At 38.1% G+C, this 14,791-nt stretch overlaps 2 protein-coding genes across 3 annotated transcripts in view; both read right to left on the bottom strand.

Moving 5' to 3' along the window:
- LOC131693922 (uncharacterized) overlaps positions 1-14,791 on the bottom strand; it is a 489,601-nt gene that overhangs the window by 128,691 nt on the left and 346,119 nt on the right. The window lies entirely within an intron of this gene.
- Positions 1,921-3,095, bottom strand: LOC131693930 (uncharacterized). Its single transcript, XM_058982206.1, has 3 exons — positions 2,424-3,095; positions 2,085-2,362; positions 1,921-2,020 (listed from the first exon to the last, which is right to left on the bottom strand). The coding sequence occupies exons 1-3, from the start codon at positions 2,772-2,774 to the stop codon at positions 1,936-1,938; spliced, it is 714 nt and encodes a 237-aa protein (XP_058838189.1). The 5' UTR covers positions 2,775-3,095; the 3' UTR covers positions 1,921-1,935.

Genomic DNA, 14,791 nt, shown 5'->3' on the forward strand with positions numbered 1-14,791 from the left:
ATTCTTTATGCATGGTTGTGTTTCTCTTCTATTCTTTTTAAATTCAAGAATGCAGAAAAAAATGTTCAAAACAGTATTTTACGGCCAAGGTCACATAATGCCGTAACTATTATTGTAATACAGTATACATGCAAAAGATTTTTAAAAGCTGCTGCCTCCTGACAACCGCATCTTTCCCATCACTCTATCAAGACCAGCACCAAAAATACTTGATTCAAACTACCCGATGTGACACATCTTACAACGTCATAAACTTCGTCGGAATTGCCGACGTGTCTAATGTAGGGGAACGCGGGGCAAGTCCGACACCTTAAGCGCAATAATTTTTCAAAAATTCCACAAAGTTCCTAAAATTGTATATTGTGTGCATAATCCTTGTTTAGGTGGTTCTTAACAAAATATAATTTTTTCAGCGTTTCAAAAAATTGAATTCATTAAAAATTATTGGTTGCCAAAAAATGGAGAAAAATGTCATTTTAAAAACGCTGCGGGTAAGACCGACACCCCAAAGGGGCAAGAGCGACCCCCTTTTGAACTTTCTTTTTGTCCAAATTTTTCCATTAAAAATGTATTGTGTATGTGTGATAAAGTGCAATTATGTGTATATGAGTATGTGTGATGCAAACGCATACTTTCTGTAGTTTCATCGCGTAGCAAGAGGAAGAGCATTCGAATGCGTGGTGTTATGAATAAATAATGTTTAACGCATGGTTTATATTATGGTACGGGTTTTCTCAAGTAATTCTTTCGAGCTTTATTGCCACTTGTATAGCCATTCTAACGAGGAAGAGCTATTCTGCAAGCAGATTATATACGCTGTTACTAGGACTCATTCACTTAGAAGTGACGCACGCTTCGTAGTAAGCTATCCGGTTCGTGTTGTGATTTTTCGGAACACTGTTGATCAACAATCCGACGGTCAATGAAATTTTTTCATCAATATCATTTCAAAATCTCATATTAGATTATACTTTTCGTTTTTTTTGTAATATTATTATGAATCACGTTCAATTAATTTTTAATTTTTTTTGGTCGGCTTGAGACAATACTGATAAATAAATGCAAAAACGTAGTTTCCGTGTATTTCAATTATTAACATGACGTAATTATAGTATAATTGAACACAACAAATATACCCAGTCGTTTGTATCGAATCAAAAACGAACCCAATTATCTAAACACCGTGTCGGTCTTACCCCACCCAAAAACTGTCGGTCTTACCCCAACAGCGCCCATTTTTGTTAAATGCACAATTAACAGTATTGAAATACTCAAACTTATCTTCAATACATACAAATAACGATATGGAGAGTAGAATAGAATGTGTGACAAAAAAACTGGTCATTTTCAAAGCTTTTGTGTCATTAAAACCTTAAAATGTATCAACTAAAAATAACATCCAAAAGCGCATCAACTTTGCTTTCGCTTGTTTTGTTTATTTTGTTGACGTTTATGAACCCATATGGCATCGATATGTATCGAAATGCCAAACATAATCGTACTAATAATATCCTGTCATTATTGTATGATTTAAAATTTGATATCAGGGAAAAGTCGTGGGGTGTCGGGCTTACCCAGGGTGTCGGGCTTCCCCCCAGTTCCCCTATATAAATACAACGAAAAGATATTTTCAACATTATCCGTCCGTCGCGTCGGCCATATATTTTTGCCACCGTCGCGTGCGGTTTTACACTTTCCCGAAATGTTTATAAATTTGTGTGCTTTCATTGACCCTTCAGTGGAGCAGACTCTTCCGCTGAATTGTATAATAATAATGCATGACGAATTTACGCGGCGGGTGAGGGATTTTTTCATCCTCGTTACTCAAGACGTATGGTGGGGAAACACCGTGTATAACAATAAATGATATGATGATTTGTCATGACCCAAAAAAACGACAAACTTTTGAGAGCGATCAGTGACGGGCATGTGAATTTATTTGATGATTAAACTCATAACTTTCGTACTTCTCGAAGTGATGTTTGGAAACGTATAACCTAGTTTAGCTAAGTCATCATACCTGAAACGAATACAGAAAGAAGCCCATCAACATCCATCAACATTAAAAGTCGCGAATCACTTACGATATCTCAAAATCATTCCGGAAGCCAGCCTTGGCGGCGGCAGCCTGTGCTCCGGCACTGGTGAAATTCGTTGAAGTAAGCGCCAGCCCGAATGCTTTACACATCGGAATTCGTGCCAGCAACATTTCACGACAGATCCCCATTCCGCGGTATTCCCGTCGCACTGCCATTCCGTACGCAGTGCAATACTTGTCGACGCCGTAGTGGCCAAAAACATCGAAAGTATCCGTCAAATATTCATTGCTGGTGAAAATTCCGTTCAACTTTTCACTTTCCACCTTCAGACAGTTTGATGGTGTGGGTTAAAAATTATGTTATGCATAGTCTAAATTTGTTCACCTTTCGCACATCTTCCCTTGCCGCTGTCCTCACGTTCAGCAAATTACCGCCAACAATTTCACGCGATCCGTCCTTGTAGCAAACCAGTGTCAACCTGCGACCGAAACACCAACGCCAATACTCGATAATCTCCCGCTTGGCTAGGGCATCTCCGGAAATTCCTTTAGCAACGCATTCCGGTTCTTCGTCCAGATAGTGGTCAAGAAAATGCTGCACCATGTCATCAAACCGATTCGGCGTTAGGTCCTGCACCCGGTAGGTGACCAGATTGTCCGTATTGCCCAAATCAGGACCTTGGAATTCGTGCCATACCATGGGGTATGGAATGGTGGTGGGGCGTTCCCAGGTCATTTTGGTACGGCGACGGGATACGAATGACTTGTTATGTTTAAAATGGTAGCAGGCACAATAAAAGAGGCGTTGAGTGGTATCATGAGTACAATAGCATACATATGAGCGATATTGAATTAGCAGCTGATAACAGCTGTGGCGAAGATAACGATGACATAGTTTTATTTCGGTCAACTATAGGTAAATTTATAGCGATCTATTACTCTAGAGTTTACTATCGGATTATTCTGACAGAGTGGGGGACCCCGAGGGAGTTGAAACACGATCCTCGTATTTGTTTTTCGTGTTATCGTGATATTTAATTCTCTTTCGAATTTTTGGTGCGGTTTGTAGAGATTTTGACGTAGGACTACGTCTTTGCTTTCGATATGGGGGTGCACTTTGCAAATTCAATAAAAGGTGGTCCAATTTTAAACGCTTATAATTCAGCCATCTCACGGTAAATTTTCATTTTTTTTGCGCATATCGCTCAGAAATACTTCTAAGAATAGATTCCAATAGACAAACCCAATGATTTTTTATATCATGGCATTCAAAATTTAAATAATGTTCAACATCATCAAAATACCACGCATTTGAACACAGAAGGCTGCGCTTCCCTAGCCTGACACGGCAGATTTATGTACCTAACTCGCAACGCTTCTATGAGACATGAAATATTAGGAAAACTTAGTAGGCGATGGTTGAGTGTAGACGTACATATTTTTTCATGCGTCAATTTTTTGTAAAATAAATTGTGTCGAGTGAATGGAAGAAGGAACGCATCGAAGGGGCAACAAAGGACGACGGTCGTTGTGGAGATTGTTAACGGATACAGAAAACTGCTGAATGTCTCAAGCTTCAGTTGCAGACCAGTGGCTGGAAGGAGTTGTCTTGTAGAAGCGTAAGATTCTTGAAGCCTTCCGAAAAAGGGGAGCAGTGTTTACGCGGCAATTGAGGATTGATGAGCCTGATCCTCTGAAGGTGTCATGTGCCGCTGGACTGGGTGAGATCTGTCTGATTATGGTTTTTGAAATTTTTTTAAATGCTTTTTTTTGCATCTGTTCTCACCGTAAAATTGGAAAGATTTTTAAATTGAACATCGATCATGCACTAAACTAACTTCAATCAGCAGTCTATTAATAATAATAAGTCCTTAGCATACCTGGATGCGTTTCGAACTATTTATGCAATATGAAGTGTGAGTTTTTGTATTTGGTGTCTAGACTTGTGTTTTTCCAGAAACAGTTGCTTATGTGTGTTTAGTTTAGTTAGAATCGGTTTCTGCTCTCATGTCATAACCGGTTAACCCATTTGATCAGTTCTTGGTGCTGTCACTGGATATCGCACTTCTTATGGATTGTCTTTGTCCAGGGAAGTATGGTGGGATTGTCTGTCCACGGCGGTCTTTTGGTGTGCGTTACGATCGGAGTCGTGGCATGAATCAGGGTTCTTTTTATCAGCATAGTGTTGGATGTACGTGGGCTGTGGCTTTTGGAAGGCGTCTTGTTTTTCCAAACATTCAGCTTTTGTCATATTGGAAATATACGGTTCAGTTATTTGTGTTTTCAACGCTCAACAAACGCGGAAGGTTTCTGTTTTTATGATCCTGTACTGCCTATTAGGACATAGAAGTCATGTATGTATTTTGGTCGAAGGTGAGTTGTCTGTTGGTTTGTATATTTATGCGTTTTTTGTTCATATTACTACTAATTAATCGATTTCGCCAATTTTCTCTATTGTTTCAGAGAGCGAATAAGGGCGCTATAACCCTGGTTCATTAGCTAGGGCAGGGCTAAATAGTTCTGTCCCATCCCAGGAACCTAGGACCAAAGGAGTGACATTAACACTCTTAGCACAGTCACTCCCAACGATTTATCAAACCCCCATCAAATTGAAACGGTTGTGTACGGTTGTCCACGTTTCTTCCTTATTCAAGGTTCAAAATAATCCGTTGATTAAATTATTTATTGAATCAATAATTTGATTGCCGTATAATTTTGAATCATCTTTATTTTGAGCGCTGCACAGTTGGCCTGGCCGCTTTAATGCTTGTGTCATATTCAGTATGTGCCACAATCATTAATAATGACAAGAAAAATTGTAGACGAACGTCTGCAATTTTCCAGGATCCCTACATGTATTGGCTGTGTATGTGTAGACTAGACTAGACTAACTCGCAACGCTTCTATGAATAACGTCATCATCGACTATTTAAAGAACAGATTTGGTCGGACAAGTTCAGTTGCCTGTTGAACGGAAGGCAGAGCGGAGAACTGCGCTGCGTGCTTCCACAGCCAGTGTAGCAGACTGATAGGTCTACTACATTGGCTGTGGAGGTACGCTACGCATTGCAGTTCAACAGGAGACAGAGCTTGTCCGATCAAAAACAATCCTTTCTCTTGTGTTGTGCTCGTTTCAAGCACACATTTCATGTACTATCTCGAAAGCATTAATTCATATAAAACACGTGAACAAAATCGCTTGTACAGTCAACCCCCTATGCAAACACGGTTAACATGGCGTCGTGTTACTAGTTGTCTCTTTCGATCCAGCCATCATCACCAACGTTGACTCATTTTGCTTAGTGCGTATCTTCCATTGGTGTACGGATACGATGTACTGGCACAGCCTTTTGATTCAAGCACGGTACACCGTTCACTTGAGTTTATTGTTTTAGGCGTATGTGTAGGTATATCCAAGCGTTGCGTGTATGATAGAAATCTGAGCTTTCATTGCGCGAAGCGAAATCTTTCGTTTTTTCTTTGTGTTGTCATCTCCATGACAGGTTGAGGTGACGAAAACTTTCTTAGCAACAAATTCACGCGAATGGATGGAAAGTGCAACGAAGGTTTATTATTTACGTTTCATCAATTTATTGATTCCACTAGATTCATTTCCACTCAACCTATCCCACTTTGATTCTACTAATATATAGCCTATTTATGAATGAATACACTTTTACTCAAAAAATCGCTGCGAAAAACGCATCTAAGTCCATCTATAAAATTATTATCGATTTTGCTTCGATATATGATTGAGACCACTGGTTTCGCTACTTTTAGAAAATTACATTTTAGACAATGTGACTGTATTGTCTAAAACATGATTTTTAAGCATCGGTCTGGTTGTTTACCGCACACAATAGAAAACCTTTTAAAATTTTAAAGCAGTTCCAGATATTAGTTCGGTTTTCCATCGCAGTTTTCTGTCTGCTTTCTTTGATAGGATTCCATCGCCCATTATAAATAAAATGACTTGATGATCAAAACGGTTTGATTCGTGAAAAGAACTGCAGAAAGAAATATGTTTGATTAATTATTAATCCAAATGTAATAAGAAATGAAATATTTCACGTATTGCAGTCCTACGTCTTCAATTCGTACAACCCCATAGGGCTGTTCCTTGTAGTTTTTTAAACAAGTAATGTGGCATATCTAATTCAGTTTACCCCAAAATGGCGTTTGTCATAAGATAGAACAACAGCGACGATGTGGAAAAACCTGTTTTAATCCACCTAGTGGTGCAATTGTGCCTTTCTCATTTATCCAAACTATGATTTAATGGCTGGTTATGTTCAATATAACATTGTGAAAATGTCTATTTCATTCATATTACACTTGATGAGCATTTATAAGTGCACGACTGTCACGAACCTGATAAGCAACATGTCGATACTGACACACTTGAAACAAACAAAAATATAATATTTATATAGCTTAATCAGCGTGAGTTAAATGTTGTGTTAATGTTAAGATTGGTTTGAGAGGGTAGGGGTGAGACAGGGAGACCGGGTTGAGAGGTAAGGGGAGGAGGGGTAGATGGAGGGTTGAACACCGAACACCTTCCATTTGAGACTAGGTTAGTGAAATTTGGTTCAGTCGTCATCGAAGTGGCTTTAGATCTGGAATTTGCCCGGAACTCCGGGACTTCCGGAATTATCGATAGTGGACAAAACATCCCAATAATTTTTGATTCGCCATCAGTAATCTAGGCCTGCGAATCGAAGTAATTTGATGTTCATTTCAATAGATTTTAATCTATGAAGTATTACGATTGTACCGGTTTATATGAGAAATTCCTATGACCAACCTGTAACTCCGGAACCAAAAGTCAGAACTGAATGAATTTCAATAGCAGTCAATGGGGGTATTATATTTTTCATTTGAAATCAAGTTTGTAAACATCGGTTGAGAGTTTGCTGAAAAATAGGTGTGACATTAGCTCGGGAACTTGGTGAGTTCCCAGGGGGCATCAAGATCCGTCATACGTAACCAATGTTGCCAAAACTACTTTAATTGGTCATTAGCGATCTAGACCCGAAAATACTAGTAATGTTGAATGTATTTGAATAAGTATTACATCATTCGGACATCATAAGGTTACCAGTTTCTATGGGAATTTGCTGTGTGACCACACTCTTAAATCCGTAACTCCGGAACCAGAGGTGTGATCAACTAAAAATTCAATAGCGTCTTATGAGAGCGTTATACCGTTCATTTGAAACTGAGTTTGTGCAAATCGGTTCGGCCAGCTCTGAGAAAATTGAGTGACATTTTTTGACACACACATACATACACACACAGACATTTTGCGATCTCGACGAACTGAATCGAATGGGATATGACACACGGCCCTCCGGGCCACTGTTGGAAAATCAATTTTTGGAGTGATTGCATAGCCTTTCTTTATATGCGAAAGGCAAAAATCCATTGCCATTTTCATGAATAGTAAATTATGAAACAAAAAGTTTTTTTTCGATTATAGGTTTTGCCTTTCTCATATAAAGAAAGGCTATGCAATCACTGTAAAAATCGACTTTTTAACCGAGGCCCGGAGGGCCGAGTGTCATTCCCCATTCGATTCAGTTCGTCGAGATCGGCAAATGTCTGTGTGTGTATGTATGTGTGTGTATGTGTGTGTGTATGTGTGTGTGTTTGTGTGTGTGTCATTTAAACTCACACAATTTTCTCAGAGATGGCTGAACCGATTTTCGCAAACTTAGTTTCATCTGAAAGGTATCCCATAAGCTGCTATTGAATTTTTAGTTGATCCGACTTCCGGTTCCGGAGTTACGGGTTGAAGAGTGCGGTCACGCAGCAAATTCCCATATAAACTGGTACCACCATGATGTTAAAATGATGTAAAACATATTAAAATTGATGTAACATTACTCTAGTTTTCGGGTCTGGATCACTAATGATCAATCAAAGCAGCTTTGACCACATTGGCCACCTATGACAGTTCATGACGCCCCCGGGGAACCCGCCAAGTTCCTAAGCAAATATCACACCAATTCCCCAACGAATTTTCTACCAATTTTTACAAACTTGATTTCAAATGAAAGATACAGTAATACCATGCTGCTGCTGAATTTCATTCGGTTCTGACTCTTGCTTCCGGAGTTACAGGGGTGTTAGTAAGGATACACTGGAATTTCCCATATAAATCAGCACAATCGTAATACCTCAGAGGCTAAAATGGTCACCAAATTGCTTCTAATCGCAGATCTAGATCACTGATTGCCAATCAAACATTCTTTGAATATATTGTCCACTATCGACGATTCCGGAAGTCCGGAATTCCGGGCATATTCCACATGACGATGATGACTGAACCAATTTTCTCAAACCAAGTCTCAAATGGAAGGCAAAATATGCAGTTGAGCATTGCGTTGCCACAACTCCCCCCCCCCCCGCCTTGCCCTTACACCTCCCTCCTTCATCACTCCCCTCCCCTTGGACCACCCTCACGCCCGCATTTCCTTCATCCACCCCGTATACCAAAATAAAATGAAGGATTTCTGACGCATCCTCCACTCCCACTCTACTAACCCCCCATTTCCTCCACTTTCAAACCCATTCCACCAACATTTCAAAATATAATCACATGAAGATAACATTGAACTCATGCTGATTAAGCTAATTAAATAGTACTCTTTTGCCTTTCTCATATAGAAAGGTTATGCAATTGCTCCAAAAACCGACTTTGTAACCAAGGCCCGGAGGGCCGAGTCTCATATAACATTCGACTCAGTTCGCCGAGATCGCAAAATATCTGTGTGTATATATGTGTGTATATATGTATGTATGTATGTATGTATGTATGTATGTATGTATGTATGTGTGTGTATGTGCGGATTTGTTAACAAAATGTCCACATCGGTTTCGCGGAGATGGCTGAACCGATTTTTACGAACTAAGATTCAAATGAAAGGTATAATATTCCCATAGGTTGCTATTGAATTTTATTTTCAACCGACATCTTGTTCCGGGTTACGAGTTGAAGAGTATGGTTACAAAACAAAATTTGTTGATTTGTCCACATCGTTTTCTCGGAATTTTCTGAACCGATTTTGACAAACTTGATTTTAAATGAAAGGTCCATCAGCTGCTGTTGAATTTTGTGTGGATCCGAGTTCTGGTTCCTGAATTACAGGGTGATACGTACGATCACGCAGCAAATCTCGATTCTAACGAATTCTGCGATGAATGTAAAAAGGTGATATTTTTCCAAAATGTAAACACAACACAACAGTCATTCAAAGTCTCTTTAGCCACACTGGCCACCATCGACGGATCCGGAAGCATCCAAATTCAGAATAACGGTTATATTGGTTTTTCGAAAATGGCTAAACCGATTTGATCAACTTAGTCTCAAATGAAAGGTGTTACGTCCCCGGAAACTGATATTAAATTCCATCTCCATCCGACTTCCCGCTCCGGAGTTACGGGTTGTGGAGTGCGATCACATAGAAAACTCCGATTCAAACCGATACCGCGATGAATGCAAAAAGGTGTTCTTATATATACTTACCAAGTGTAATAAGAATGAAAGATATTTCCATAATGTTATATTGTACGAACCAGCTATTAAATCGTAGTTTGGAGAAATGAGAAAGGCACAATTGCACCTCTAGGTGGATTAAAACAGGTTTTTTTTTTAATATTAAGGTCATTCGCCTCTTCGGGTTAGAAAAATCTCTTAAGGAAAAATCTCTAACCCTATGTGCGGGGTTGGGAATCGAACCCAGGTGAGCTGCGTACAAGGCAATTGATTTGCCAACTACGCCAAGACCGTGTCCAAGCAAAAAGTTTATCATCCTAAGAAATCACGATAATGGTTCGTCATATCATAATGAAACGACGAATAACAAATACCGCCTTCCCATCCCAGTTTGCCTGATTCTTCACAGACGTTGTACTAGTAGTTTGGCGATGGTCAGTACCGACCGAGATGATCGTAGAATTTGACGACTTAGGCGTAGATCAACCGCTTATTCAACGTCTCTTGCCACTAGCTTAAACTGCTTGGCAAGTAGTAGAGTATCTGCATCTGGATCACAGAACAGACCCAGGATCTAGATGGCGTACTTCGCTCCGTATTTCTTCAAAAAGACGCTGCGATTCAAACTTTAAACTCGTTTTTTTCGAAATTAATATATTGTCACTTGGTCCGGTGTGACATAATACCGACCATTTGTGGATGAGAATTCCATCACGTGTCAGCAGCTGCATCAGTTGCCGTTGAATCGTGTTAGGTAATACAGTAGGGTTCCGTTTTTGGCAACAATTTTATTTTTTTCATTTGCCTAAACCGGAACCGTGCCAAAAATGGAAACTTATTTTTAAAGTTTGGATTTTCAATTAACGACTTCAAAAATGTTTCAAGGATTTTTAATCATATGTGAAATGAAATGAGATGAAAGAAAAAATAAGCAAACTCAATTTTATTCGTGATTTTATCAAATTCAGATGTCGTACAGGGCAAGCTTCCGACGCTCAAAACCTCTACCGTCCTGGGTATATATCCTGGAGGATTAGTGTCTTTAGCAAAGCATCTTAGATGGAAATGACAATTATTTTTACAACTTTAGTTTTGATCTAGATAAGTAGAAACTGATCTAGATCAGTTCTATCTTTTGATAGAGGTGTTCTATCAAAAAACTTTCATCGGCAAAGTTATTTGTTTTGATATTTCTAACACATGTACTGAAGACATTTATACTTTATAACCTATGTAGATGGCGCTACATGACATTTTAAAAAATACTCGAGAAAATTAATTTTAACATTTGTTTATGAAAAATATATCTAGAAATGAATGTTTTATTCCTAAATCTTCGATAATTTACAATAATAAAAATGCTTAAAAGAGTGATAAATGTTATCATGACATTTTAAGGTTGTTTTCATCAAAAATATTAAAAAAATATATTTCACAAATTTGTAATAACCCACAAAGCGGCAGCTGAAATTTTGTTTGTGACTAGTAAAAACCTTTAACTTTATAACCACGAAGAGAAAAAAGTGGGGCAAGGTGGGCCTTTTGCAGACAAATGAAATAAGAAAAAAATATAATTCAAGTTAAATAGTTCCTATTTCGCTAGAGAATATTTGAGTAAACTACAATATATGCAAATATTTTCTTGTTTTCGGTTTCAAATATAATATTTCGAACTGAGAATAAATTTATCAAGTAATTTATAAAGTAATCTTATTTAAATGACTGCTGTGTCTAGTCCTTTCTGAAGTTTTCCGAATTGTAGTTCAGTCATAAGGCTGTACTTATTCTTTGCAAGAAACGTTTATCAGTCAGTTGTCAAAATAATGCTCATTTTCATCCAAGATACTTTTCCGAAGACACAAAACCTTCAGGATACATACCCAGGGCGCTAGAGGATTTGAGCGTCGAAAGTAGCATTCTGCCCACTGTGCCGTCCTGTAGAATTCTCACAATCTTCGTGCACTTCTCGAGTGCAATTCCCCTCATTACGAATATGTAAAATAGCATTGCTTTTCTTCGGCTCACTGAACGTCAAAACTTGAACAATTCACTGAATGGTAGTGTTGATTTCGCTCCTGGGGCTGTTATGTCTTCTTTCTGAAAATTATTGAACAATTTTGTTTAAAAAACACAGTTCCTTTAAAAAATTAATAAATTTATTGCTTCTCCATAACTAACCCATCGTTGATCTTTCAAATGGAATTGATAGATTGAAAATCGAACTGCAATGCTTGAAGATATTTAGCCCACCTGGTCGTGTTTTCACCACTAGGTAGCACCGTATATACCAGATTGTCACAACCAGATAATTTGGTGGGGGGGGGGGCTCGGATTACCCTGTATTCCCCCTCCCGTTTTGACTGACTTCTATCTGATCTGTCTGAAGCTTTGGTAAAAAACTGGAGTGACTGAAACTAACTTAATGGCAGTGAATGCGATCCGTCAGTGCATTAGCAGTGCGTAATATTCGCACTAGTCTTTCACATACACATATTGTGGTTCTGATGAAGAATGATGTTCATAATGCCTTTGATGGGTATTGAACTGAATAAATTTCCTTTTCCCTTTGAATCGTGATGATCATCACTCATATTTTTCCATTTTTAGTAATTTTTTTAGGGTGCCGACAACCGACCACATTTTTCAAAATGGTAAACAGTTATCATTTTACTAAATTGTTAATAACTTTTTTTAAGTTGGCAAATGAAATTAAATTCTTCGATAAGTTATCAGCTAAGGCCTCTAGCTTTCTATTGGTATGCTTATTCCAATATATTGTTTAATTGGAGTAATGTTGTGAGCCAAAAACAAAAGTGTTCCGACAATCGAACACATTCCCCTACATAAATAATGCATCTCTACACTTATTGTAATGATTAAATAAAACACGTATAGTGTAAAATATAGGTAACCCTTAAATACATAACACTGTTTTAAAACAACATTGCGAAAAACATCTCAAAATTATCACAGTAATGTATTGAAGCTATGAGACAATTTTCACAATATTAAAAAAAATGATTGGCGCCTTTGAAGGTTAATATGACTCCCATGTTTGGAAATGAAGTCAAATGTGATATAAATTGATACAAAAAATATCTTTTGCGCTTATCTAAAAGACTTGTTATGACCAACAAAAATGTTGCCAAAAACGGAACCCATTTGTTGCCAAAATCGGAGTGTGCCAAAAAGGGAGCATGCCAAAAACGGAACGTGCCAAAAACGGAATCTTTCTGTACAATGTAAAGTTCTTGAACGCAGTTTGAAGATACATTCAGACTGAGAGCCTTCAAGAAATTGTCCCAAAATTTATCAGTTCGATAGATAGCCTTATATTCAGGGCCGCCGAGAGGGGGCGGGGGGACCGGGGTGTTTCCCCCCGGGCCCGGAGTTTTGAAGGGGGCCCGGATTTTTAACAGAAACTAAAATTTTGACAAATACTTTTCCGACAAAAATTTCTTTGAGAATACAATTAAAAATATCTTATGTATGAGATAACTAGAATAGAGAAAATTCTAAACTACTGCATATTTGATTTCAACTATGTTTATACCAACCTAATTCTCGCATCGAAATAAGATCAGGCTCGAGCGGGCATAGCGGAATATGTACATTGAATGTCATGTAAGCAGCTCACCTGGGTTCGAATCCCAACCCCGCACACAGGAATAGAGATTTGTTATAGGAAAATTTCTAATCTTAATGAAGAAGCGAATGACCTTAAGATTAAAATGTCTATAATCGAAACAAAAATATGATCAGACTTATCAGGGTTAAACAATTAAATGGTTTGATTAGAAGTCATGAAGTTGTCTTCAAATTTCGCCAGTTTGAAATCTATTTGTTGGATTTATTGAATTGAATTGAATTGAATCCAATCTTCGAAAGCGCTGGATTAGTATCGAAAGTAATTATTGAAAGAAAAAAACCCTGCTCAGGGTTGCCACACCAGACGAATTCCTTGTCTTCGTTCATTTAAATCCGAATTCGCCCGGAAGAATCCATTGGATTATTTTGCAATTTTGCGTTGACCTTTTCTTTACAAGGAATCGCCCAGCACCCAGTCCTCATAAACGTCATCCTCGGGTTGCAGGCCCTAATTGCTAAGGAGGGCTTCTCTTGGCGTTGACAAATATTATTTTAAAGGAGCCATTTGGGTTTACTTTACCCCATTGAACCTTTGCGTCAATGGATTAATGTTCCTCACAAAGATTCTCGAAAGAAACTGAAGTGTGATTTCACACCCCATGTTTGTTTACTGAGGAGCAGAGCTAAGCTCGCTCGGGTTATCGTTCACAGCGAGAGTGGTTGATGCTTTTGGATTCTTTGTGAATATCCGAGAAAGCAAATTACTACATCCAACTAAATCAACAAAACTGTTTACAAATGCAAAAACATACAACTAAATGTGAACGGCACAGAAAGGTGGAGTGCTTTACCAAAACATTACACTCTACGGTGAATGTGAAAAAAAAATAATATATTTTTCCTCCTAGTGCTACGAGCTACATAAGAAATAAAACAGTGCATATTTATTTGTTTTTAAGCGTTTTATAAAATAAAAAGCAATGGAAGCGCTCCAAAATTTTGTCGAGTGATCAATTTAATTCGAAATTCTAATTGATTTCAACGCATACGCATGTGTCTCTTGAAGTCTATCCCTTGCTCAGCAAAATTCCGCTGGTCAAAGTACCACTAGAGGCGCCCCACCTCCATTTGAGAGATCAACGTCAAATGAGTCATTAAAAACTCTTGATATACCAAAAGAATTCGAAATTAATCCAAAAATTTAAATTCAAAATTTAATATGTTTGGTTTGCCGTTCATTGATACAAAATCTATAAAAAATCATTTTCAGATACGAGATGATACCGAAACATTTTTGTGAAGGGGTCATACTCAAATGAGGTAGCTTTTTTCGGCGATTTTAGACTACCAATTCCTCCTAGCAGGCCAGGGCCAGAGATGGAAAAAAATAAATAGGTTTTACAATTTTTTTCAAATACGACCTTTTATCAACATTTTCATTATAGCAGCGAATTGCGTACACAACAAGCCCCTTCGTGACGAGTATAGTGTTAATAGTTTTGTTTTGAATTTTATATTTCATGGAGCGTGACGAGAAGATCTCTCAGTTCACAATCCTGCAGCTGGCCAATGATTCTAAGAAGCATACGTTCAACTAAATTGCTAAAATGTGTTTGATTGCTTTCGAAGAGAAAATTTAACTCTGCTACCAAATTAAATCAACT

The sequence above is a fragment of the Topomyia yanbarensis genome, chromosome 3, assembly GCF_030247195.1.
Source record: "Topomyia yanbarensis strain Yona2022 chromosome 3, ASM3024719v1, whole genome shotgun sequence".
Lineage (NCBI taxonomy): Eukaryota > Metazoa > Arthropoda > Insecta > Diptera > Culicidae > Topomyia > Topomyia yanbarensis.